Source organism: Cheilinus undulatus, linkage group 13, assembly GCF_018320785.1.
Source record: "Cheilinus undulatus linkage group 13, ASM1832078v1, whole genome shotgun sequence".
NCBI classification, from domain to species: Eukaryota; Metazoa; Chordata; class Actinopteri; order Labriformes; family Labridae; genus Cheilinus; species Cheilinus undulatus.
The window spans coordinates 26,455,863-26,483,546 of record NC_054877.1 but is presented as its reverse complement, the minus strand read 5'-3'; the positions used below and the strand labels follow the sequence as shown (position 1 = coordinate 26,483,546).

The window sequence follows — 27,684 nt, the reverse complement described above, 5'->3', positions numbered from 1 at the left end:
TTGTTGACAGTAACCTCTGCAGAACAAATTATGATACATGCGCAGTAGAAGTAGCAACACCTCACTGTAAACGGCCAGAGTAAGCTTGTTTTCATACCTCGTGTTGTAAATTATAGCCTCGATCTACTTAATTTGAATGAACAATAATACTGAAAAACTCCACTTCAAGAGCCTAAATCTACTACGATTCCATTACAACTACAGCAACCCCTTACACAGTCTAAATCTCGGGTGTCCAAACTGTGGCAGGAGGTCCACATTTGATTGGCCCACAGCACATCCTGTTAACAAAATTAAATATGGCACACACAAAGCATGTGCTTGGCTGTATTGTACTTCTTAGTTTCAGCAAAATGTATGTTACTTCTGTAAACAAACAATTTTACTATAATATTTAGTTGAAGTGTTTTTATCAAGATGAAACTGTAAATTTTAAACAAATTGGTAACCAAATTAATAACAGCATTCTAATTTATGATGCCCATAAGGATTATGGCAGCAAATAGCCGTACCAATGATGGACCAGGGCCCCTGAAAGCTGATTAGTCACCCCTAAAATCCTTAAAATGACTGGCTATTTGCTTTATCAGCCAACAACATGTTACAAATGCTTGTTGTGCAAATTGAGCCAGGCGCATAAGATTCACTGCATTCTTCGACAGATGAAACTAGATAGTGGGTTCTACGGTTTTCAAGTTTTGATGCCATGGTTATCAAAACTAGGCATGCATGGTATTGGATTTTTGATTTTTCCAATATCTTATTTGCAGATATTCTCAAATTATTTACAACCAACACCAATATACAAATGTAGTACTGACCTAAAATTCAGCCCTTAGAAAACTCTTAAAAGTGTAAGAGTGGACAAAGAAAAATACTTCAGCAAACATAGGTAATAGCTCACCAAACTTTCTGCACATTACAGAAGTGACATACTCCAACTCAAACAGGAATTCCTTTATTTTGAATGAATTTGTGAAATGTTGTCCTCATTTTGCTATTCCCAGGTGGCCCTTCATATGTTTAAACCTTCTACAGCATTCGTTGTATCCAGCTCAAATTTAGTTTACAGCTTGAAGGGACCTGACTGACAAAAAGTTATCAAACTCATTTAGAAAACTCAAAAGGTGAGGCCTTGGTGAGCACTCAAACTTGCATAGGCCGCCATGAAACAGGAAGTGGTTCAAAAGTGTACAGATCATGCTCAAATCTGACCCAAATTACTCAGATATGATAAATGTGCCAGCCTAAACAAACAATATGCAAATATTTTATTACACTAACAACCCCAGTGACAATAGGAAATGTTATCACTCTAAACAGTACAGACCCTAGCTGGTCCACCCACATACCTATATTTTGCTCAAAACGCCCCTGGTCTAATTGCAGAAAAATACAGGCAATACTTGGCTAACAAAATGTTACAAATGTTTTTGTGCCACTTAAGCCATGTGCATAAGATAAACTGCATTCTTTGAAAGTTGAACACAAGAAAATACCAGTAAGTGGTTTCTGTAGACTTGCAATTTTGCTGCCATGGTATCAAAACTAAGGATACATGATAATGGAATTTTGCCAATATCCAATACGCTGATATTTACAAATTAATTACACCACAATATAAATGTAATATAGACCTAAAATTCAGTCCTTAGAACACTCTTGTAAGTTTAAGAATGAACATCCAGAGGAGACGGCTGTCATTGGTCTGCTGGTCCTGCTTAAAACTCCACAAACTTATTTAATAGATATGGTGGAAATATCTGTTGTATATATTGGCAGAAATTTAAATATATGCTTATACCACTTTATAACTCTTTTAGCTAACATCTGTGGATATCAATACAACTCCAATTATATTATACAATATATAATATGATTTGATTTTTACCATAATGGTCTTTAAGTTTAATATTCTGTTAACTTGATGACCCTTAAGTATTGAGTTCTGAGTTAAAATAATATTTGAGTATCACAAATAATCAATGCATAAAAATCCTAGTGAATGTAATATTAGCTTTACCACTTGAGTATTATGTACAGATTTAACTTCTCAGTGTTTTCAGTGATTGGAAGTTACTTCTTTCTTTTGTGCACTGTTAAGTTGTTTAAGCATAATACATAGGTCACAATGTCAAAATGCCACACAATGCTTTATTTGTTTTTACTGAATCTGACATCCCTGTGGACAAAGCAGTACTTCTATTCATCTTCTCTTTTGCCCTGCATTTGTGTAAGTTGTGCCTTTTTTGATCAAAAGACTCACCCTGCTTCCTTTACCATTCAAACATACCACTGATTAAAAATCGCTGCTGTGGAAAAGGTAAAATAAAATGAGGATTGATACTTTGTGGGACACCTACCCTGCCACAGTGGTTTCTGGCATTTATCATAATAAACAACAAATATAACATCTTCATCCTGATGCTCTTTTTTGCTATTGTAGCTATTAAAAAGGTTTTAGTATAAACAAAATAGGAGCCTCTTGTGATAAAGGTCCTCCACGTGTGGAGATCGGGGCTCTGAGAAAAGGATCCTAGATGTTTTAAAGATGATTTAATTGACTCCACACAGACATTGGACTCTGGTAAAGAAGTGTACATATCATAATGTTAGTGTTATACATGCTATTAAACTGCAAAAAGTGACTTGTGTGTTCCAGTCTCTTCTTTGGAATTACCTGTGAGAAGGATCCCACTGAATCATCTTAAATGCCAAAGGCTTACATATTAATTTGAAGTTGTTTCATAACCAAAAACCCTTATATGTGCTTTAAAGTTACATGACAACTGGAGCAAAAGGAAATAAATCAGATAAAATGGGAAGTATTTGCATCACAAAGACAACCATAACTAGTTTAAAAAGTCAAAAGAACAGGATGGTATAAATGTAGAATAAAAAATTGAATTATAATATAGAAACAAGCTTTTTGCATTTTGGGTGACACTTTGCCTGATACATAGCCTATTAGGCACCAATGGCAGTGTAATTTGTTATGAAAATGAAAGTCAACACTTTTACAAATCTTTCGAAACACACCATGACTCAATACATTTAAATAAAATAACAGACCAGAATCATTTGTGCTAGAGGCAAAAGCCTAGAGGTTAAACAGCTTAAACATGTTGATCCATCTGTATAAAGGTAACAAATGTGGTTGACATCATCCATCTGTTACAATTATTTAAAATACTCTTCAAATAAAGATAAAAATCCCAAATCTAATAGTCAGTTACACTGCAGTTCAGCTCAATCACTATTTCAGAAAGTCAAAACGATGTGCCACTTCCCACTCTAGAGGGAGCCATAACACCAAACACTCGGACCACAACAAGACAAAAGGCTGAGATTTGATCATGATGCAATGAGAGAGAAAGAAACAAAGTGTCATCACAAGTCTTTGGAGTATTCAGAACCACTAAAGACAATTACTGCATGAAAATGCTGACTGGAGATGCATTTGTTTGTGAGGCTCTGCAGAGGACAAGTTTCAGCACTCAGTTAATACACCTGCACTTGTACTATTCTATACTCTAGATCTATCATTTTCCCTCATTCACCTTTATATCACCTTATGTAAGCTTGCACCAGAAAGCACAACTAATAGCATGGCACCAACTACTTTGGGAACATGCCCTCATGATGTCTAGTATACACGATGTGCATAAAAGGACATTTTAGGTCAGCAAAATCCCTCAACAAGAGCATCCATGCAAATAAGGAAAGGTCAGAGGAGTAAAGAGAGAATGGGGAGGGAAGGAAGGAGGGAGCTGGCATCAGACCCAGAGTCACAGATATGGTGATGGTGCTGTATATTCAGCCCCCACTATACTGTCCTACTGCAGAGCCCATCATTGCTATATGCAGAAAGAAAAGGACAGTGATGGAGAGAGACACAGAGGGCAAAGGGAGTGACAAAAATGCAATCAAATGTATTTTAACTACTAATTCATGTCTACCAGCCAGTGAATGCACAGATCAGATCATTTATTTGCAAGCCCCCCACCCACACAAATCAACTGACTTATCATAGGATGTCAAGTCATAGCTGGTGAAATAACAGAAACAAATGCTTTCCCACCAATATTTACATTTTTATCAGCTGCTGCTATATGACAGATACCCTAGTGGTGTATGATACTAAAATCTATCTGAACCAGGATTAAGAGGGGAAAATATATCAGAACATCACTATGGCTTACCACATGATAGAAAAATATCTACTTTATCAGTAGAAAGTGATTGACATTTTAGTTTAAAATTTAATTTAATAACTTTAAATAAACAGAAGATATAAATATGAATGAGACATTGCTGATTATCCGCAGCCTACCCAGCTGATTATAATCAGCGAATACACTTACCAGCTGTAACGCTGAATAAAGGTACATATCAAGTCATAAAATATACATGATAAGTGTTAGCATAAAATGGGCAAATCTAAAGTATGGATACGTTTAAATCTCATGCTTTCAGTATACAGTGCTGTAAAAAAAAAAAAAGTATATGGCCCCTTCCTGATTTTAAACTTTTTTTGCATATTTGTCACACTTAAGCATTCCAGATAATCAAAAGATTTTAATATTTGACAAAGATTTAGTCGGTAAAAAAGCCATCCAAACCTTTCCAGCCTGTTGTGAAAAAATAATTGTCCCCTAAACTTGAAAATGTTGTGCCATCCAGTTTCAGCAACAGCTGCAAGCAAGCAGATAACTGAAAATGAGTCTTTCACATCGCTGTGGAGGAATTTTTGCCCACTCGTCTTTGTAGAATCGCTTTCATTCAGCCACACTGGAAGGTTTCTGAGTACAAATAGCCTGTTTTAGGTCATGTTACAGCAGGTCAATCAGATTTAAGTCCAGACTTTGACTTGGCCACTCCAAAACCTTCATTTTGTTTAAGACATTCAGAGGTGGACTTGCTGGTATGTTTCAGGTCATTGTCCTGCTGTATAACTCAAGCATGCTTAAGCTGGAAGTCAACCACTGATGGCCAGACATTCTCCTTCATGATTTTCTGGTAGACAGCAGAATTCATTTTTCCATCAGTTGCAGCAAGTGGTCCAGGTCCTGAAGCAGCAACACAGCCCCTGACCATCACACTGCCACCACCATGTTTGACTGTTAGAATGATGTTTTTATAAAAATGCTGTGTTAGGAAGTTACTTCTTCACATAAGGCAAGACAGGATAAGGTGGCTTTTTCCCTGAAGGAATGACATCATCATTTCAAAACGGCGCTATGCATTTACTCTGGTTGTCTTATATTAGAATTTGTTTGATAATCTAAAACACTGAAGTGTGACAAATATGCCAAAAAAGACATTAATAAGGGGGCAAAGCTTTTTCCCTTTGTTGCTGCTATTTTTCTCATTTCACTCTCTGGAAATTTTGAATACAGGATATTTGATTGCTGAAGAATATTTGTTTAGTAGTTAAAAGATCAGAGTCCCTCTTTTACCACCTCATTTGAAAATTGCAAAATGGTTTAGGTATACAATATTCAAAGGTCTGTTTGGTATGTTTACTGAAAGAATAGTAAAGTGGTGTTTACACACCACCATTAAAGTTTCTTTAAAGTAAGGTGATCTTGATAAAGACAGAGCCACACAATCATCAACAGCAGGGATGGGAAACTTTAGGCCACACAGATTATATTTTCACCACCAGAGGGCCAAATTTTGACAAAATACATGATACCTTAAAGTTAAAAACAATAATAATCTATGACTTAATGAAAGGGACAAATAAACAGCTTTCATGACATTCATTCAACCAACATTTATTTTTTTTCCACTAAAACACCAAAAATAATGTTCAATTTAATCAGCTAAACAGAATTTATGATGCATTTTCAATACACTGAATAGTATAAAATAAAATAATAAAATATAATAATAAAATAGTACTTACTTACAAGATTGAATACAAATTTATATAATGATACATATAAACGATTTAATCAGCAAGAACTAAAATCAATGACATCTCTAAACTATTTCAAAGAGCTATAAATATATAAGTAATCAAAGATAATTGTGGAAATGTCTGTTTCTTTATGTTTACAATTTCTTGAATTTTGAATTGACTTGGGGCCCACAGTGAAGGAGGGCTGCATGTGGGCCCAGGCTGCTGCCCATTATTGATCAAGAGGATCTTTGAAAAATTTCACAAATGCCATTTTCATACACACATTGGTAGAAATTTAGAGAAATTTTCATGCAGACTTCCCCTGAAAGCTTTTAAAGATAGATGTTGACACATGTACTTCACAGCAAACCTCTGGACAAGATATAAAAATAACAGCAAGACAACAGTGAATGAACTGGGAGAATCCAAAGCTTGATGAAAGCAGCACTAGTTTGACATATTCAAAGAAGTGAGAGAGAGAAAGAGAAGAACACACTGGCTAACGGAAAATCTAATGAAACTGATTCACTGTATGCACACAGAGAATGCACTGTATGCAGTGGTTGCAGGACAAACATGTCGTCACTGCACAGTGAAATACAGCAGTATTTCCTGTGTTGTCACACTGGCTCACACAAAAGGGATCTGGCAGGAAAATTCAGGATTAAGTGGGGGTGAAAAAGTCTGTTGTTTTAGTTCACACATGCAGATCACCCTGAATTTTATTGAATATAAAATATTTACTGAATATTCAGAAGTGTCATTCATGAGTGAAAGCACTAATAGAAGCACAGGTTATATATAAGAATGAAAGACAGAAAATTAATTTCTCATCAGTATCTTTAATCTTCAATGATTTCCGTAAAATTAAGGGAAAACTGTTGTATCACAATGTAAAATACTGTAATGTAAGATGATAATATAAGCTATTAGCAAGGTCATTAATGATCCTTTTTAACTTCTAAGATCAATAATTGAGAGTCAGAAAGTGAAAGAGATGGAGTGGAGAATCACATGAAGGAACTGAACCTGGCCTGCATGCTTCCAGGAAAACAGCCTCTCTACACGGGGTGTGTGGACAGAAGTATGTTTAGTATGTTGTAGACAACATACTAAAAATGCCAAACTCTCAAACACACTGGTCTTTTAAATGAATAGAACAAAAATGAATAAGAGTCTGTGGGTATTTCTTTAAGGCTGTGTCCAACAACCTCCAACAATAAGGTGAAACAGACTTTGGCCTGAAAAGCAGAACCCAGGGTTCTTTAAGCTCATTGCTGTAGGATTAAAGAAATCACTGAAGGTGACTTGGAGACTTTTATCAACATTTTTATCAGCTCCTCTCCTCTGTTGAAATCTGGTGGCTAAATGGTGAGAATATGAAGGTCGATTTCCAGAGAAAATCAACCTAAAACACACAAACATAGAAGTTACACACACATAAACTAAAACTAAAGCAGCACTAGTTTCAGATGTAAATCACTCTTCTAAAAGGGTTCAGAGCCCATTTCAACCTTTACCACTCCACATGAGTCACAACTGTGCATCGTCCATAAAAAGGTGTGTCCTGTCTTTAGTTGAGCAAACTCAGATCTGTCAGTGATGACACAGTGGAAACAAGTCAGCTCTCATTTCACCCTCCTATACATGTCAACAGAAGCGAGGTGAAAATGTTCACCTTGTAAGGTGAAACCAGCTTCGAATGTACCAGCAATCAAAATGCATTGTCTAATACTGTATAGTGCATGTCAAACATAGAGAATAAAACAGATGTCTGATTCAATAAAGTGAGTGCAAACTCAGATTAAGATGCATCTTATCTCCAGATCATTTGATTTGAATGAAGACAAGCTGCATGCTTTAAGCTTAATAGTTTCAATTAAGTACTTCTCTATAACAGATCTGATTTATGAAGCTGCAGCAAACAACAGTATTCAGAATATTCAACTTCAAGTTAATAAACCCAGCAGATACTTCCACAGCTCAAGCATTACTAATATGTGTAGTGAGGCTGAGCATTGATTAGCTGAAACATACAGTGTAGCCATTAAAGGGCCCTTCAGATAAGATGTTTTCATGAGTTCATAATATTATACCTTCATTTAAGTGAAAACAAACAGTACTGCCAGCTTTGCGAGTGCGTGGATATGTTGTACCTGACACTATATTTAGATGGAGATATTTAGTATTTAATATTTTAAAATGTCAAAAGTTAAAGTCTAGATATTCACTGAGGATGACTCAGTTATTTGTCATTGTTTTCACAGAGCGGCCCACGGTAGGGCATGATGAAAGAGGGAAAAAAAGATCACTACAAAGCATATGAAATGGCAATAACTCATTCAAAACCTGATAAGTGAAGGTTACACAAAATATCTTAAATCTGGGTCACACTGCTTTAAAATGTACTATCAGTCCTGTATAACGTGTATTTTTTGTGTTGAATGTTACTTTTAACATGGTTTGTCACACTTTAAAACTAAAGTGGCTTACAGCTGTAAGAAATGTGCCTATTGTGTCAAGGTGCAACATGAGTACATGTCCTTAAATCTTGCACTATGTCAAAACAGGCAAATTTGTTTCTCATAATCACTATAGAAGTTTGATCTTCGTAATATTGCTGGCCAAAAATAGATGTAGAGGTATACTACACACAGTCGAGTCTAAAACTTGACCACTGAATGGACCCATAACATAGGAGGAAGTTTGGCTGGAGCTGATAGAAATGTTGAAGATAAACAGAGTGTATTGTGTTGTTCAACAGCACTGTGTCAATGCTGATGGTAACTTTCATTTGCTGAGATGTCAGAAAGGATTCTCATATTCTGCAAAGCTTCAGCAAGGTCTCCAATGCTAAAATCAGCCGCACTGCAAAACTGTTAATGGTTGCATTAAGTAAAGCTGCCAAAAATCTCTTACAAAACAGCAAGTGGGCAAACTTGCGGTTAGGGGTTCAATCTGAGTACAAGAAGATACTTGTCACAGATAACGTATCAGCATCCCAACATAGAGACATAGCTAAATTCACTGCCTTCACTTGGCAAAAAGATCTTAATGTGTTTGGTTTGAAGAATTGAAATGCTGCATGGATATTACTTTATGTTTTTTAAGGGAACAAGGGTGCCATATGTGTCAAAACCACAGATTACACTCAAAAGCGTGATGTAAAACCATCCCAAGGAGAGTAAGGAAAGGACAGAGGGGAAAGAGAAAGAAGAAACGTTTTTTTAATCATGCAAAACTCAAGACTGCAAATATTTTGTGGATGAGAAATAAGAGGTTAGGACTGCTGTGGTGTGCGGGATATAAAGAAAGAGGATTTAACAGATGAGGAGTGAGAGGGGGCAGAGGGATGTGAAAAAAACGACTCAGCAGCAGTCCTAAATGGCTGTGTGTACATGTTTATAAAGAGCTTTTCCCTCTTAATGGAGGGCACAAGAGGGATAACCGGGCCACGAACACCATGTTCAGCATAAGTCAGTATGTTTAAATGTTAATTCTGTTTTGACCTATGGTTATATGACAGCAACGCCACGGCCACATTAACCTGCTAGGACTCCAACAGACCTCTGTTAATTAAATCCTGTCCTTACATTCATATCAAATTGTGCACTGTATTCCTACACAGGAAATTACATGACCCCTGGTTTGATGTCTGTTCATTAATTTAGCACACAAACAGAGCAGGAAACAACAGAGCTGAGGACATTTTTCTCTTTCTTCGTTAACAAAAACACATAGCTTGTAGTTTTAGAAGCCCCCAAAACCTACCAATACTCCTACTCCAACAGAAAATCTATGAAATGCTTTACTTCTGTTGGATATTTCCAGGGGGTCCTTTGGGGATTAAAACCTTCTAAAGCATCCATCCTATCAAGTAAATATTTTGTTTACAGCTAGAAAACCTGACTGATGAAAACTTATCAAACTCATGTACAAACTTAAAAGGTTTGGCCCTCAAATTTGCATAGTTGCCATGAAAAAGGAAGGGGTTCAAAAGTTTGTTTAACATGATAAGATCTGACCAAAATTTCTCAGATATGATAAATGTGCCAGCTTAACTCACCAAGATGCGATATGCAAATATTCTATTACACTAGCACTCCTAGAGGCCACTGTACAGATCCTAGTCGGCTGAACATACCCACACATAATTTGCTCAAAAACACCCTAAAGACACTGGTCTTGCTGTGTAATGATATCTGTACAGCTATGTCAGAGGGTGCTTAAGTGGGGAGTGCAGTCAACTTGAATTTCAATACTTTGCCTTGGCATCAAATTTAGGCTTTAATAGCTCAACTGTACCTGATCAAATCTGCACTAGATTTCATGTGTTTGACATGGACCCCTGCCTGAACACAATGGTCAGTGAAGCCCTTTCTGGCCATAGGAAGTTACTGCCTCTGTATTATCACCAACCAGTCCTACCAGATTGACTATATCATCCTCAAACTTCTTCAGGACCACTCTGAGATGTGTGGGTTATGTTGAATGCTGCTGCTATGACAAACAGTCTTTGCCTTGGATCAGGAAGTAGACTTAAAATATTTGTTCAATCATTACACTTGGTACACATGAAAAAATTGGACAGTAAGACATGTTATGTGGTTTATTAACTTGTGTGTAACTTTATGCTGTTATGTTGTTTGTGCTTTTTACCTAATGTAAAGTGTCTTTGAGTATCTTCAAAAAGCGCTTAAAAAAGTTTTATTATGAATACCTGCCAATACCGATATGGTACCAATAATCTTGTGCGTCTCTACTGCAGAGTGCCTTCCTCAGTAACCGAATGGCTGGCGTCATTCACACTTTGTCAAGTGCTTTCTACAACTTATATAAAATGCTTCTCTTGTTTGGCCCTAGTCAGGACAGCATCACAAAATAAGGCACGGCCTACTTATGATGTTCCCCACAACTGAGCAAATCATCAAAATTCAATGCCACATACTGCTCTGCTGACATACTATTTTCCTCTCAGTAATCTGTCCTTTACATAGGAAAACTTGATAAAAACTGTTGGCTGACAGTGCACAGTGAAGGGGAGATGAGGTAGAGTGGTAATAGAACATAAAACGTAACACTGCCACAGTTACACTTACAATTCAACTAGAAAATACTCTAGAAGCACAACTAAAAGGCCCAAACAAACAAAAGGAAGATAGGACAGGTTATGTGTATTAAACTGTACACTGCTAAACTTTATTTTGGAGACAAGACACTTTTGAATATCACTCTATACAAATGATCTAACTTTGTCAGGACTGTATTGAAGTTGTGTAGATGCCTTAAGTACCACAGTTTAACTGCTCATTAAGTTCACTAAATTGAATGGAGCAAAAATAAAAGAACCAAGGTCTAATGGCATTACATGAATCATAAATCTAAGGTATAGTCAAACCTTACTAAGATACAGAATGCAAACACTGCACTGTGTAGGGAAATATTAACAGCCTTCAGAAATATTGTAAAGCAAACAGTACTGTGGCAGTAATAAAAACATATCACTGTGCTGGAAATTGACAGGAACCCTCTCCTCTGTTAATGTAACTTGCACTGCAAACGCTGTGACTTTTGGATGTTGATTTTCTACGAACTATTTAAAAAGAGGATGAGGGGGGCATATCAGAAAGGTTACCCTACTTAAACAAGGGCACTCCGTCCCTTATCTAAATATATCAGGGAATGCACCTACAGTATTTTAAAGGATTCAAAAAGCACCATTTAAAACATACACAACAAAAGATCAGATGAGTTAATGTGAGTAACATCATTGTGTTGTGTGTCACAGAGCAAAGATTACTTTTCATGCAGCAGTAGCTCTTAATAACAGTCTCTACTACAGCCCATTACTGGCAAAGTTTAAAAGCCTTGTCAACAACACGGATGCTGATTGTTGAGGCTACACCACTGCTGCTGCTCGGGGAACAGTGGCACAATGATCTCGCTGGAAAAAAAGTGGAAAGGCAGCACTTTTGAGTCTAAATCAGCTGACAGCAACGGGGGAATGAAGAAGGAAATGCCGTTTACCATGCGACACACTGGGGCTGGAAACTGAGTAGCCTATGTAGACTTGGTGAAGCTATTTATAAGTTGCATTCATGCGAAAATTAAAACAGCTGAAATAGACAGGGGCAGTGCTAAAGAAATCTATTATAACATGTGCTGGGAATGCGTAAGGGGAGAGCAATTAGTCGAGGCGGCAGGCAGAGCGATGAAGCTGGGATGCAGCAGCAGCGCGCTGCAGCACCGAGACGCACATGTATACAGACTAATTCGGCTTTACTTTGACCCAAAGCCAAAGTGCATTCCTGCTCGTTTCAAACATGAAGAGCTCTGTTAAATGCATTCAATGTGATAAAGTTTGCATGAATTTGTTCGGTGTTTTGTCACACTCAAAAAATCTACACAAATAAGCAGAACTTGGTCGAACATATAACTGCAAACACAAAAAATGGCTAATATCACTCGTGTGCACGTGGAACTTTCTTACCGGCGTTTTTATCACCCATGTCCCCGCGCGGTGCAGAAGTTGAAGGTGCTGCCGACGTAGGCTGAGGGACTGCGTTTAGGTACCGCCGAGTAGAGAGCAGGCAAGTTTTTCTGTTGTCTTCAGTAATGAATTGCTAAATGATCTTCTTCTGGAACCCTCTCTGGTGGCACGCGCTGCAGCGACAAAAAGATGCAAAGCTCTTCCGTGAGCTCGTGCTGCTTAGCCCTTGGTGTTTGCAACTGTTTCTGAGAAAGGTGGAGTTGAGGAGCCAGGTAATACTGAGGGAGGGGTGTGTGTGTGTGTGTGTTGCAGAAAAGATGCTGTGTGTGCAGTGTGTGTTGATGCAGGAGTAAAGTAAATGTTTCTGTCAGTGGCTGTGCTTTCATTTTAGTGCTGAAACAGGGCAAAAGGCATTTTAATTTTTTAGCAAACCAGCAGGCTTGGACTTTACTGATGGTCCTGCAGACCAAGCGGTCAGACTGACTACATAACAGCTCTGTTTGGTGAACGATACCAAAGTTATATCATTCTTAATAACGTGAAGCTCTTTTATAATTTCAAACTGATCAACACTGTTCTGTATATTATTAGTTCCAGTTCAATTAAAGTGCAGTGTGTACTGCAGTTATATCAGAGAAGAATAACTTGTGTTGTGACAATGTTTCATACTCTTGAATGCCTCAAGTTTTAAACTGATACATTCTCCAGTGTTTAATGATCAATAGTATGGTGCCCTCATGTTAAAAAAAAATCACTGCAAAAGTTCTCTTTGGAATGATGGTATGCCCTTCAGGGTTCTCCTCCACAGGACCAAACATGTTAACATGCCCTCCAAGGTGTCCTACCATTGGACAAAAAGTGATAAAGTGCTCTTTAGGACAACACATGCTGAAGTGCTCTCTAGTCCTTAGAGAGCACAAGTCCTTATTGGACATGCATCGATATCTGTCATTTTACCGTTTTACTGTGAAATTGGGTGTATTTATATGTTTGATTTATATTTCAACTTACCTATCTCCTCTTCTTGCAATAAATGGCTACTTTTCCCATGATAATGAAGTAATTTCCCAAGTTCTCTGGAAAATTGGCCAAAAATGACACATAATGATGGGGAAAGAGGTTATAAAATTTATCAGCTTTGTCCCTTTTCTTTTCAGATGTTTGGGTTCAATCATGCTCCTAACTGCAACATTATATTCAATCAACTAAACATGCGTTGTTGAAACTCTTTTAGAAACTTGGGTTGCAATCTGTCTGAAGACAGACTGGTGGGTCCTGAGGCTGGACCAGTTGAGAACCACTGCTCTATGGTGCCCTTTCATTGGACAAAAAGTATAAAAGCACACTTTATGGTGGTATTTCCTTTGACAAAATGTGATAAATGCTCTTTATGATACTTCAGAGAATGAAATGTGCGATCTTTCTAACTATTTTCACTTCAAATGTGTGACAACTTCTCTGCACTGTTGATCTATGGCATTTACAAGAGCTCTTTTAATCATTTTTGTCCATGCTCCTCAAACATCCTGAGTCTGCACTGTGGCATATAAATTGAAAAGTCTGGTAGCCCAACAACCCTAGAATTAGAATTATAAGATTTTTCAAATATACTTGATGCATTAAAACGTGAGTGCAAAAGCACAACATGATATCTATTATGTTACTAATTATATACAAGAATATTGTTTGTTATAGATGGTAAAGAAGGCGCTTGATTTTGTACTTTTTGATGTATTATTGTGTTTTTAGTCTGAAAGTATATTTTGTCAGAATTTACAGCATCACTTAAAGCTTCTGTGAGAAACAGCGTTTAAGTTGATTTTGGTGCCCCCCTGTGGACATGTGAAAACTTTAACTCTCCTCTTATTTTTCCTGGTATATTTGTAAGTGGTGTTTTTTAAAAAAAAGTAAATCTCATCCTGCTTTCATTTAACAAATACATTTGCAGAACTATGATACCAAAATGGTACCATTAAGAACAATTTATCACCCAATACTGGGTGCTTTTTTGTTGCAGAAGCGATGAAACAGGTATTAATGTTGTTTGAGTTTAATTTATGCTATTTTAAGTTTAATATTGTGGTAATGTGACAATCTCAATGAAGAATAAACAAGAATTTCTAATATTTGTAAATCAGAGAACACAGCCTATACATGCAGCATAATAAACTCCTGTTTAGGCAAGGTTTATTAAAGTGAATTGTTACATGTTTTCCTTATGCTTTTAACTATTTCTTACAAATTTCTACTAAATATTTTCCTCCTCTACCTCATAATTGTCAGCTCAGTCCTTATACACACCTGCTGACTGCACATTGTACCATGTTGCTTTACTGTAAGCAAAGCCAGATGATATTTTGCTGAGAAACATCAATTTTTAATGAATGTATCACAGATCAATAGTTGTGTCCTGTGCATTGGACTTGTTATTGTGCCTGTTATTTGATTATACTGCAGCAGAATAAGGAAACACATTGTGTTCAGAATACACAGAGACTGAACAGTGCGTGCAGAATGAGCTGGCTGGTCCTGTGTAATGGATTTGTGTAAAAAGCTCTTGAGGAAGTTGCAGTTGTTGTGTAATCAAATCAGTGTGAAGTAGCAGGGCAGATATCTACACAAAGGCACAACATGCTGCTGTTGTTTTTATTCAAGTGCACCTCTCAAACTGAAATGATTTTTTAAACCCTGAATTAAAAACACCAACAAAACAAATCTGTACATCGCACCTTTTCTGGAATGTTCTTAATCAATAATGAGAAATTGATGCTTTTTAGGAATTTTAAAGCTCCTGTGAGTGGGCCATTGGCCCAGCAGGTGCAGAGGCTGTGGTCTTTGAGGCAGGCAGCACAGGGTTGAATCTTCTGGTTCCTTTCCTACATATTCCCCACTCCTTCTCTCCCATTTTTCTGGCTCCATCCTCTGGTCTGTCTCTACAATAAAGGCATAAAACACCCAAAACACATCTTTAAAGCTCATGTGAGGGACTGTCTATTTGCATCCCTTTTGGTGCCCCTTGTGGACAAAGCTATATGTCTTATCTCTTTGTTTAGTTTGTCCTGTACATGTGTAAGTAGGGCTTTTTATCAAAATTCTCACCCTGCAGTTAATAGTGAATAAAATGAATATTTTTAAAAAATGAAAATAATGGCACTCATGGCAATGTGTAGTTCACCATTTGGTCTGACACCTTCCCTATCACTTCTAATTCAGACATTAAAATTAAGTTTCTAGAAATTATTCATCCTGTCCCAGATGATCTTGGTTGCTAATAAGCTCACAAGCAGTATATATTTCAGTCTGTTTCTTTGCCAGTTTGAAAAAAGACTCCTCAATCCTTGACTTAGCTTTGGTGTTCCCCAAGCATCAGTCCTTGATCCTCTCTTCTCAACTTACATGTTACATTCAGCCAGATCATTCAGAACCATGGTACCGCTCACATGTCCTGCAGATGACGATCAGCTGTATATTTCCCTTCTTGCCAGTATTCCAACATTTTATACAGACCTCTCATGCCACAACAACATTAAATGCTGGAATTCCTTAAAAGTGTGAAAACCCAGTGACATCAAATATGACATCATACAGTCCCTATAAAAATAATTCAATCCCTAGAATGATATGATATACTTTGTTTTTCCTTTGGGAAATTATTTTTGGCCTCTATGTGCTGCACACATACTTGATGTGCTGTGCATCTAAAAATGATTTACCCCTTCAATGTTTTACACTTTTATTGATTTTATAAATTAATCATGGTCAATATAATTTGGCTTTTTTGGCAAAAAAAACACAAAAAAAACCTTCTTGATGTCAAAGTGAAAACAGATTTCTACAAAGTAATGTCAATTAAATAAAAGAATGTAACGTATAATAAGTAGCTGCAGAAATATTCACAGTGTTTAGTAGATGCACCTTTGGCTGCAATCACAGCACTGAGTTTGTGTGGATAGGTCTCAGTCAGGCTTGCACAGCTGTACACTGCAGTTTTACTCAGTTCTTCTTTGCAAAACTGCTCAGGCTCTGTCAGGTTGCGCAGGGATCGGCCGTGAACAGCCGTTTTCAAGTCCAGCCAAAAATCTCCACTGGATTGAGGTCTAGACTTTGACTCGGCCACTCCAGATTGTCTTCCAGGATTTTCCCATATTTTACCGCATTCATTTACCCTCTACCTCTACCTTCCAGGGCCGGTTGCTGAGAAGCATCCCCACAACGTGATGTTGCCAACACTGTGCTTCACAGTGGGGATTGTGTAAACCCTTGTTTTTAAATGTGCTATACAAATAAATGTGTTATTATTATTATTAGTAGTAGTAGTAGTAGTATTTGTGGTGATGTGCACTTTTTGGTGTCCACCAAACATATCGTCTTGTCTGATGGCCAAAAAGCAGCATTTTGGTCTCATCAGACCAAAGAACTTTGTTCCACTTGACAATGAAGTCCCACATGCCTTCTGGCAAACTCTGGTCAGAATTTAATCTGAGATTTCTTCAACAGTGGCTTTCTCTTTGGCACTCTCCCATAAAGCTTTGACTGGTGAAGAACCCAGGCATTATGGTATGGTATGGTATGGTCCTGTATTAATTATGAAATAAACACGGGGTTCCTTTTATGGAAGTGAAACAAAGTCCCACTAACAGTCAGATTTATAGAGATATACAGCATTCACACAATGATCACAAGTCTCGAAATCCATCTAGAAAAAAAACAGAAAACAAGAAAAAGGGTTGTATAATCTCACTGGTCCATTGATCAGTGTCTTAGAAAGCACACAGTCAGCACTCCGATGGGACGCTATGATAACAGCTAGAGTTTCATGTGATGGTATAAAAAGACTGTGCTGCTGGTATAAGATGTTTCCTTTGGGCTGAAATAGAAGCCTCAAGGCCGAATGGCATCCAGTATTAATCGTCTGCTCAGTGATCCATATCACAGCACAAATACATACAAGAGGTGAACACCTGGGTTGCTTTTACATTCGCTCAATTCAGATACAATTAAGATGGTAAGAGTTTAAAGTTCTGATTTCAAGCTCTGCACTTCCTGTCATGTGAACGAGGCCTTGTTGCCTTGCTGCCCTGCTGCCGAGTCGACACAGGCAAATCCAGGCTGGCGTCGGTTCACAGCAAATCGATGAGAGGACCTGAAAATGGACACCTCTGCTGCATTGATCAGAAAAGAGCCTATAGTCCTCTCAGGGAAATGAATGTGTGTGAATGTGAGGGTTGTGTATATACAGAGACGTGCTGCGGCATTGTAGGTGAAAATTTTACCAAAATCTCGCAGCTTTTACCTTCTGCTGCCTCTTAAATTTTTATGATTCTAACCCTCCTTTGGTCCACTCTCCTCCCTCTTCCTGCTCCTCTGTTTGGCCTCTCCACCTCAATCCATCCTGTTCTCCCTCTTATCACTGTCACCCCTCCTTCGCTCTCTTCATCCCTCCTCTTTCTCCTTTCCCACATCTCCTCGTCCTCTTCTGCCCCAGACCTGCACCCATAGGATATCATCTGACTTGGCAGTGTGTCCTTGGGCCCCTACAGTGGCAAAGGCATATTGCTCTCCTTTCTTTGTACACTGAAACCTCAGCATCCTCCACTTATTATATAATTTTCTTTCAGGAGTGTGAGGTTGTGTTATAATGTCCCTTGGGATGCATTGTCTGCCTCAGTTAAGATTAATTACCCACCCACTTCTAAACAGCTATTACTCTTTTCTCGCATTATGACAGTGCTTCCTAGAGCTATATCGACCTTCGCTAAAGTATCCCAGTAAGGCCAGTGCAGATATTGTATTGGAGGTGAGCCCTAGTTACTCTGCAGACACTGCAGTGCAGCCTCCTCACTGTAAATTCTACCTTCCTCACCTATTTCTGGAGTCACTGGCAAGCACGGGAGAAGTTTGTGGAACTTGTCCAAATGCCAGTAGCAACACCGGGGACCATCAATACTGTTTAGCTACTGTCTAAGGCTTCTTCAAGAATTTTTTTCAAAAGTCTAAGTCTGACAAGTGCAAATACATGTTTTCATCCATAAACCTGTAGTGTTTTAATCAAGCGTTTTATTTACTTCTTTGCCAAAGCTTCAAGATTTGTTTTCACTTCTTTTCTTTATTATTCTGGAAGGACTGCAGTGACTGAGGGAGTTCTTGGAAACTTGAGTCAAGTGACAGCAGTGGAAAATTACTGTGCAGGTCCCTTAAGTTTTCTGCTGTGCTTTCCTTCTTTTGCAAATTAATGCAGGTAAAAATGCTAGTGCATCTATATCACAATATTTTCTTTTGTTATTGATTAAGAAAAAACATAAATTGCCTTTTATAGGCTGTCATATAAATGTAAATGAGTAGCTAAAAAATGTTCTTTCAAGCAGTCATTCAGCCAGTGGATGTAAAAAGTATTTAATATTAAAACAACATAAAACGAATGTGCTTCACCTTCCATTATTAGAAGCTGGCCTCTTGCATCTGACAAATCTGTAGTCTAATACACCACTAGAGGGAAGTGTAGTGCTACAAAAAAAAGTCTAACCCTTGTGCTGCATTCAAGGTCTGTGAACTATCATCACGGACTTAGCCTTGTATATTTATCTACAAAAGGAATGTGGTTGTTTGGTTTCAAATAGATCCCTGTGTTCTTACACCCAGTGAACAGAAAAGCACAAACTAAGTTTATAAATGTAAATTTCTACTGTTGTACAAATTTATTTTTTAACTGCAGAAGTTAGGGGGATGCAATGAGTTTATTTATCTTTTAAGCTCCTCCAGATCTGATGGTCTTCTGGCATGGAACTTGGTCTTCAGTTCACGCCACAGATTTTCAATTGGATTCAAGTCAGGGCTTTGTGAAGGCTAGTCAGTAATGTTCACTTTGGTCTTCTGGAGGTAGTTCTTCACCTGGATCCATGGAGGTTTTGGGTCATTGCTGTGTTGGAAGAAAAGCAATGACCCAGACACAGTTTTGCTGCTGCCTGCTTGAAGTTTTCTTTCAAAGTTTTCTCATCTACTCTCTCTTCATGATTCCCTCCACCTGCATGAGAGTCCCTGTTCCAGATGTACTGAAGCTTCCCTACAACACAATACTCCCACTGCTGTGTTTCAGGGTGTGGACGGTGTTCTTTGGCTTGTACAGTGCCATGAAAAAGTATTTGCCCCCTTTCTGATTCCTGATGTTTTTGCATATTTACACTTACTTAATTGTTTCGGATCATCAAACCCAAATTTATATTTCACAAAGAAAACCCAAGTAAATAAAAATGCAGTGTCTGAATGATTATTTAATTTTTTTTGGGGGGGGGAGGGATCCAAACCTGTCTGGCCCTGTGTGAAGAAGTAATTGCACCCCTTGTTTAATCATGAGTTAACTGTGATTAAATGTCTTGTTGAATCAATCACTTAAATAGAAGCTGTCAGACAAAGTGAAGTAGGCTACAAGATCTCAAAAAGAAATGCATCATGCCACAATCCAAATACTCAAGAACAAATTATGAGATGAGTGACTGAACTCTATCAGCCTGGAAAAGGTAACAATCCCATTTCCAAGGCTTTGGGACTCCAGCAAATCACAGTCAGAGCCATTATCCACAAATACAGAAAACTGGGAACAGTGGTGAACCTTCCCAGGAGTGGTCAGCCAACCAAAATTACTCCAAGAGTGCAACAACAACTCATCCAGGAGGTCACAAAAGAACCCAGAACCACATCCAAAGAACTGCAGGCCCCACTGGCCTCAGTTAAGGTCAGAGTTCATGACTCAGTCATAAGAAAGACACTGGGCAAAAAATGTCATCCATGGGAGAGTTCCAAGGCCAAAACCACTGCTGACAAAAAAGAACACAAATGCTCGTCTCACATTTGCCAAGAAACATCTTGATGATCCCCAAGACTTTTGGAGAAATGTTCTGTGGACTGACGAGACAAAAGTTGAACTTTTTTGAAGGTGTGCAGCCCGTTACATCTGGTGAAAATTTTTCATGGGCACAACCTACATACTCAGCTCTGCTGCAAATCCCACAAATGCAAGTTCCTTACAAATGTGGCACCATTATAGGGTAATAAACAGGCTTTACAATGGTATACGATTTATGGCCAAGAAGTATTGTTAAACAAAGAAATAATCTACCAAACACAAATTTCCTTACTTTTTGTGCTAAGCTTATTGTTTTTTCGTTGTGCAAATAAACTAGCCTAGTGTACGTATTCAGAATAAATGGGTTGCTCAAAAGCTGTGTAAGAAATCCTTGCTCCGTTTAACAGAACTCGGGAAATCATTTTTTTAAAACTGAAATTTCGTATTGAGGCTAATGTTTTGTCCTCATCTGCACGTTGTTCTGAAGTGTATTTTCTTTATTTTCCATATAAGTCGACACTATATGTTTTTGTTGTAACTTTTTTTAAAAATACCCCCAGCCTCTTTCTATGTAAAAACAGTTTTCACAACAAGGTCCCTTTAGTAGAAGGCAAAAGTCGGAGCTTTACATAAACCCTGAACGCAATTTCGCTTCAGTGGGCGGGGCTTCAGGCAGGAGGTCATCACAAACATGGCGTGGAGAGGATGTGTAATGAAATGGGCCAAAACAGAGTTCATCAGAACCACTAACACTACTTCGCGAGGCTCCGGGTGAGCAAATGTTCAGTTTTTCAGTGTAGGATTTTTTTTGGTAAGAAAATTAAAATGACAGCCTATGTTTGTGTATTTCTGTGTAGCTGTGTTTTCCTCTCGTGCAGCAGTGTGTGGTTACCTAACTGTCATTGTAGAGAGATTCACGGAGCGCCAGACAGCTGTGTCTTTGTTGAGAAACCAGTCACTCGTGGCGTATTTTGGCGTATCGTATTTGGTGTAGCTTTTTATAGTTTGTGTTAAGTGACGCTTTTTAATTAGCGTCTCGGTGCTGTGTGTCACGCCCCTCCCACTTTTTTATTGTTTACCTAATAAAATGTATAACGTCATTGGTTAAAACTACAATTTATGTGTCTAATGCGGGAACAGTAGTCAGTTAATGAAGACTCACAGCTGTAGTGCGTCTACTTAGCTAAAATGTAAACAAATACCTTAGGCCTGTGTGCACATTTAACTCGTAAACCACGAGGCTATTAGAAAAAAGATACAAACTTAACACAAAAAGTAAGGGCATTTGTGTTTGGTATACTATTTCTTTGTTGTAACAGTTTTGCGGAGATATGGGATTGCCACTGGTTGCATCTCATCTTGATATTGCTCTGAATTGAGATAGCCTCTAATGATGACAAGCCTCATTTTCCAGTGATCAAGATGCCACCCCACACCATCACACTACTTCCACCAAAATATGCAACTCTATTGGTGCAGCAGTCAGCACAGTGTTCTCTGTATCTTCTCCACACTTTGACCCTATGATCAAACTGCCATACGCAGAATCTGTACTCATCATCGAACATAACAGGTGCCGATCAGGCACCTGATTGTCAGCATGGGGTATCAGAAGCTGAAGACAATAGTTAATAAAATCAATAAATTGGAATTGGCAGAGAAGATTTGGCAAATGTTTCATGAGCACAACCTACATACTCAGCTCTGCTGCTCATCACACGAATGCATGTTCCTTACAAATGTAACACAAATTAAAAGGGAAATAAACAGGCTTTTCAACAATATAAGATTTATTGCCAAGAAGCATTGTTACAACTAGGAATAATCTACCAAACACTAATTTCCTTACTTTTCGTGCTAAATTTATATAGAGGTTGGTTATTGGTAATTGCAGGAGTACTATACATGCAACTCAACTAAGCAAAACATGTAATCTGGAGTTTTTAGAGAGGACTCCAGGAAATTATGCCCTTTTAATCTTAATATTTTTTTACTTTTCAATAACTTAAAAATATATTCATCATTTAAATTGTGTATAACATTATGCAACATTAAATACATTTTTGTGGAATTCATAGATTTATTTACCAGTTCTCCTCTTGGCTTTCCAGAGCCATCCATCTGAAAATTAGGTTTCAAGATTTCCTAAGTCTGACTGCTTTTATTTTCCAGACTAAATCCACACTACCAACAGAGGTGCAGTTTCCGTCGGGAGCCCAAAAGGCCAGAAACAAAGAAAGGAAATGTTTCCCAAGAACCAAACACTCCTCCCTCTGAGGCAGGTGCACCAGGTCCTCCTCCTCCTCCTTCACCTCCTAAAATCCCCAGACCATCACTGTTCAAACCTCTGATGTTCACAGTAGGGGTAGGTACTCTTATGTCTCTTAGACTAAAACAAAACAGATTTACACACTCACCAAAGGGGTTTGGGGCAGTGGGATGGCACTGGCTGTTGTCTGACTCCATGTTAGTTTTCAGGCTGCTCCTTTGGTGCTGCAGCCATTCTGCAGTATGAAACCCTGAAGTCACGAGTTCAGTCTGCAAAAGATGAAGAGGAGTCAGAAAAAGTATTACAGGTAAAGTGTTGAGTGACACAAACTGCTGGATCTCTCTTCAACTGCCGTCAGCTTGTACAACCAATATAGCTTTTCACATCTTACCAGGGCTCCCAGGACATGGCATACTGGCACGACTGGTGGAACCAGCTGTCCAGCTTCCAGCGACAGCTCATCCTGCTGATGTCCATGGTGGACGACTTCTGGAGCAGCCTCACAGAGGGACAGAGGACAGTCACTGGTGATTTATTTTGCTTACATAAACTTTATTTTGTTCTTGTGTTCCTTCATGTTTTATCAACATCTTAATGTGATTAAAGAACAAATTTCTTCATCATCAAAAGCTTCTAAATTGTGGTTTTCCAGGTATCATTGCTGTAAATGCTGTAGTCTTGTGTTGCTGGCGGATACGGTCAATGCAGAGAAGCATGATTAAGTACTTTACATCCAACCCAGCCTCCAGTGAGTATGCTTGTTATATTTTCTAATAAAAAGTGCTTACCCAAGGACAAAATTAGCCACTTTCTCAGATTCCTTTTGGTTTGTCTTCCCAACCAGAAACACGGTGCCTTCCCATGGTCCTTTCCTCCTTCAGTCACTACTCCATTATCCACATGGTTGTCAACATGTATGTCCTGTGGACATTCTCCTCAGGGATCGTGTCTCTTTTAGGAAAGGAGCAGTTTCTTGCAGTCTACATGTCTGCTGGTGAGTCACTGAAAAATAGGAATGAGGCCTGAGCAGATGTAAATGAGCATAATTCCATTACATAAATAGCATTAAAATATTTCAAACCATAATCCTCCATAATACCTGTCAGAATGAATTTAGGTTTAGCTCTCAACATTAAAAGTTAAGTCAAAATATAAATCACTGAATTTTGTAAAGCTTAATTTAATGGTAATTAGTAAAAACCTAAATTGGCAGCTTTAATTCATACGCTTTTGCCTTTTAGCAAAATTACTTTATATGTTTTAACTCTTTCTACTCAGTGGTCGTAGCTGAATAAAATTGGGTGCAATGTTGAAACCACTCTGTATGATATGCAGTTATTATGACCAGACAAGAACTTAATGTTAAAAGAAATGTTTTTTTGTAGAAGAAGTGACATCTAAATCTTACCGTGTGATTCCAGGTGTGATTTCCACTATGGTTAGCTACATGTGTAAAACAGCCACAGGACGTATATATCCATCACTAGGAGCGGTAAGATGTTTACTCACATCTCTAAGCAGCTTCAAGCAAACAAAACATGCTGATGCTTACCATTGTTCTTTTACATGATCTGTAGTCAGGGGCTGTGATGGCAGTACTCGCTGCAGTCTGTGCAAAGGTGCCAGAGGCCAAACTGGGCATTATCTTCCTCCCCATGGCCACTTTCACAGCAGGAAATGTAAGTGATGCACAGTTTGTGTGTGTACATGAGGTCTGTGTATGCATGGTTTTGTCTTCTTTACTGTACTGTGGGTTAAAATAGATAGGTAACTCATTTATTAGATGAGGTGTTGACATTTACATGTTGTGTTTTTGCTGCAGGCCAGAGATGTAAATATGTGCATGAACTTAAAGGACAAAGTCCAGTGTGTTTGAATGAATGTGTAAGTATGCATGTCTGAATGCATGCTAACGATAAGTGTTTTAAAATTTAGTGGGGAAAATTTAATGTAACTTGAGATTTCTGCCATTAAAATGTCTTCAGGCTTTGAAGGCACTCATTGCAATGGATACAGCAGGGCTCGTACTGGGATGGAGACTGTTTGATCATGCAGCACACCTTGGAGGAGCTCTCTTTGGAATGTGAGTGACAGATGATTCACATTTTTTATCTGTTTAATCTTTATCAATTAACAGCCTAGAAACGAGAGTATTCAAGACATAATGAATAGCTAATGAAAAATGTTTAAATTAGTATGGTATAAAAATAAAGCCTCAAATAACATTTATCTACTTGTACTGATTATAAAGTACATATTAAGAGATATTCAACCTTTCAGTAATCAATAATCATAGTCAGAGACTAAAAGCTGGCTTGTCCTATAAAACCCTTTTTTTAAATTGTTTTTTGCATATAAAAACAAAAAGACTTTCATTCAATGGTTTGTTCTAACAGTAAAGCAGACAGATAAACAACATACAGAACAAACTTCACTCCCCCTGCACATATCCCCCCAGATCACTGGGAAAAGCAGGGGTTCAAAATTAAAAAGTTACAAAAATATAATCTTAAAAAACAACAACAATAAGTCAAAGATAACCAGGCACAACAAAGCTGTGCAAAGAAATATGACATATTTTACTAATAACATATGACAGAAAAGGAGTCCAGGTCTTTTCAAAAGTGTTTAACAAATCAAAGTCAGTCCCTTTTTTCCCATTTGAGAACATAAAGCACATCCTTTATGCAGCTTGACAGGAAGGTGGAGTTGATGATTCATCCTGATGCTAATGTTGTGAAAATCCTAGCAGTATCAGAGATTGGGCACTGATGATTTGCATTGATTGAATAATGGTGTATGTCTACATTTCAGAAAACGAAAACTTTTAACTCTGATAGCTAGCATGGGCAACACCCAAAAGTGTTTATAATTTTAGGAAAACATCCATGAAATACATCAGATGCATTTAAGAAATAAACAAAACAGTATTTCAGGTTGTTTTCATGCCTCTGAGCCAGCGAAAGCCAGTCATATTTCAGTGTTGCTTGTTAGTTGGGACACCTAACATATCAAGAACACTTTAAGGGATTGTCTTCATACTTTACACAAATGCCCACTGTGACTCAAGGATGAGCTGATTAGTTTCAGGCATATAACCACCAGGCAGTAGTTTTAGTTCTAAGTAATGAAGTGAAAGAGTGACAAGTATGGCTGAATTCAATACACCCCTTGCCCCTACCACTTAGCCTTACTCCTTTAATTTGCACTTTCATGTCTAGGAGTTGGGTGTCCAAATTCTTGTTGGAGTGTAGGGGTAGGGTGAAGCGCTAGGGGTACATGGCCCTTCAAACTGAGTTTTTCCAGAGGCAGACTCCGAATGTGAATGTCTTGCAAATAATCATCAAGATAAATGCTCTAGAAGTGTACAAATGTCAGTGGTTTCTTCGTAAATCAGATTTTAAGATTACAAAAACAGTCCAACATCATAAGTAAATGTTGTTTCAAAGCATTATAGTCATTTTGATTTGAAGCAAAAAAAATCTGATTGGAATAGATATGTGTGGTGTTTTTGTCTGTTTACATCAATGCTGTTGACGACCACTGATAATGTATCAGGAACTTAAAGGGTCGTCGGATTTTGTAGGGAAAGATTTCACCACTACACCTTGTAACCCTGTTTCATGGAGCAATGGGGCACTGGAAAATAGAGGGATAGGGGTAAAAGTTAGGAATGGGACTGAGCCTGTGTTTGAATCAGAGGTCCAGCTAACTTTCATCATCTTTAAAACAGCAGGCAAGCAAACTTTCACACAAAAAAGTTCACTAACTGAGATTTAATGTGATTTTCATGTAAATGCTGAAACATGAGATTGGCTGTTTCAAAAGTTTGTCCAGTAGAGTGCGCTCTGGCTCCAAAGATTACAATAGTGATGTTCACTGTCTGCAGCATGTGAAGGAAAGTATCACAGCTAGGGCAGTGGTATGGAGATATTGTTTCATGCATTTAGATATTGTTTTATTGTTTTAATGTTTTATTCAACAGCTATCTCTGTAGGTTAGCTTATTCATGTCAGGGGGAAAAGGGATAAAAGATGTAATTGGTTGAGAAAATGGTCTAGCTCCTAAAATAACTATACTGCTGCTTAGTTATCTATCTATAAACATGTATAATTTATGTTTTACTCCTTACGTTTTAGTTGGAACATCTTAAAGAGGTTTAAATCTTATTAAAGTTATTTGGTTGTAAATGTCACTTGGCAGTATCCTGCCCTGCTGTCGGTACATTTTAACTATCTCCACATATCCTGTCTTACAGATGGTATGTGGCGTACGGTCACAAACTGATTTGGAGGAAGAGGGAGCCTCTTGTGAAACTGTGGCATGACATGCGTTCTCTTGGTGGATCCAGGCCAGGAGGAGGACCTGGGGTTGGCGGTGCTGGGCCCGGACCACGATGATGAGACTCTGCATGGTCTCTCTGACCCTATCTGAAAAGACAGGGGTCTGGAGTAACCTCTGAATATGCAAGGACATTTTTTACAAGCTATTAGGATTTTATTGTTTATAAATAAATATAGTTTTTCATGGAAAGAAAACGGTGACATGCATGAGCTGTTATGGTGGAGAACAGGGACCTCTAACTTAAAAATCACAGGTCAGATGTCACTTCTTGTTCTGGGATTCAGATGTTAAATATGTAGACCAATACTGTTAATATCTCCTGTCCAAAAAGGACCTCAGAGCTAAGTACTGACAGTATCATCAGTCTCCTACCTCTTAACAATCCTCGCACATAGCACCTTCAGTGTTTATGTATGTTTCCTGTGTATATTTTCAAGAGCGACTGTAGAAGTCTGGACAGATGAAAACACTCTGTGCTGATGCAATTCAGCATTTCGGTTGTTTGCTGCAGTGCAATGTACACTTCACTGGGCTCTTATATGTAAGCATTAAAACTGGAGTCTCAACGGTGAGAGTTAAGTATGCACTTACAACTATGTTTAGGATTTTACTGCCTCAGTGTTGAAAATTGGGAACTCTGTCTAAAACATATCAGAGGGATGTTGGTCCTTACGGGCTTGTACATATTTACGGGACAAAGGTCTCATCTTGAATAGTGGCTGATATCGGTCACTGACTTTAAATAAATGCTTAAAGGGGAATAAAGTTTATCAAACATTAACTTTCTCGCTGTTATTGGCCTCAGTTTTGCTTTCTTTTTTTTTTTATTTCAC

At 38.1% G+C, this 27,684-nt stretch overlaps 1 protein-coding gene across 2 annotated transcripts; it reads left to right on the top strand.

Moving 5' to 3' along the window:
* Positions 1-20,893: 20,893 nt before the first annotated feature.
* Positions 20,894-27,628, top strand: parla (presenilin associated, rhomboid-like a). 2 transcript variants are annotated; one of them, XR_005992782.1, is made up of 11 exons: positions 20,894-21,009; positions 22,411-22,603; positions 22,710-22,814; positions 22,902-23,034; positions 23,160-23,255; positions 23,352-23,501; positions 23,929-23,999; positions 24,085-24,186; positions 24,330-24,391; positions 24,493-24,590; positions 26,766-26,787. XR_005992782.1 is itself a non-coding variant. In XM_041804065.1 (10 exons), the coding sequence occupies exons 1-10, from the start codon at positions 20,930-20,932 to the stop codon at positions 26,905-26,907; spliced, it is 1,170 nt and encodes a 389-aa protein (XP_041659999.1). In that variant the 5' UTR covers positions 20,894-20,929; the 3' UTR covers positions 26,908-27,628. The 2 variants fall into 2 exon arrangements, 1 of the variants encoding a protein (XP_041659999.1); XM_041804065.1 differs by lacking the exon at positions 24,330-24,391 and having other exon boundaries at positions 26,766-27,628.
* The last annotated feature ends 56 nt before the right edge of the window (positions 27,629-27,684 follow it).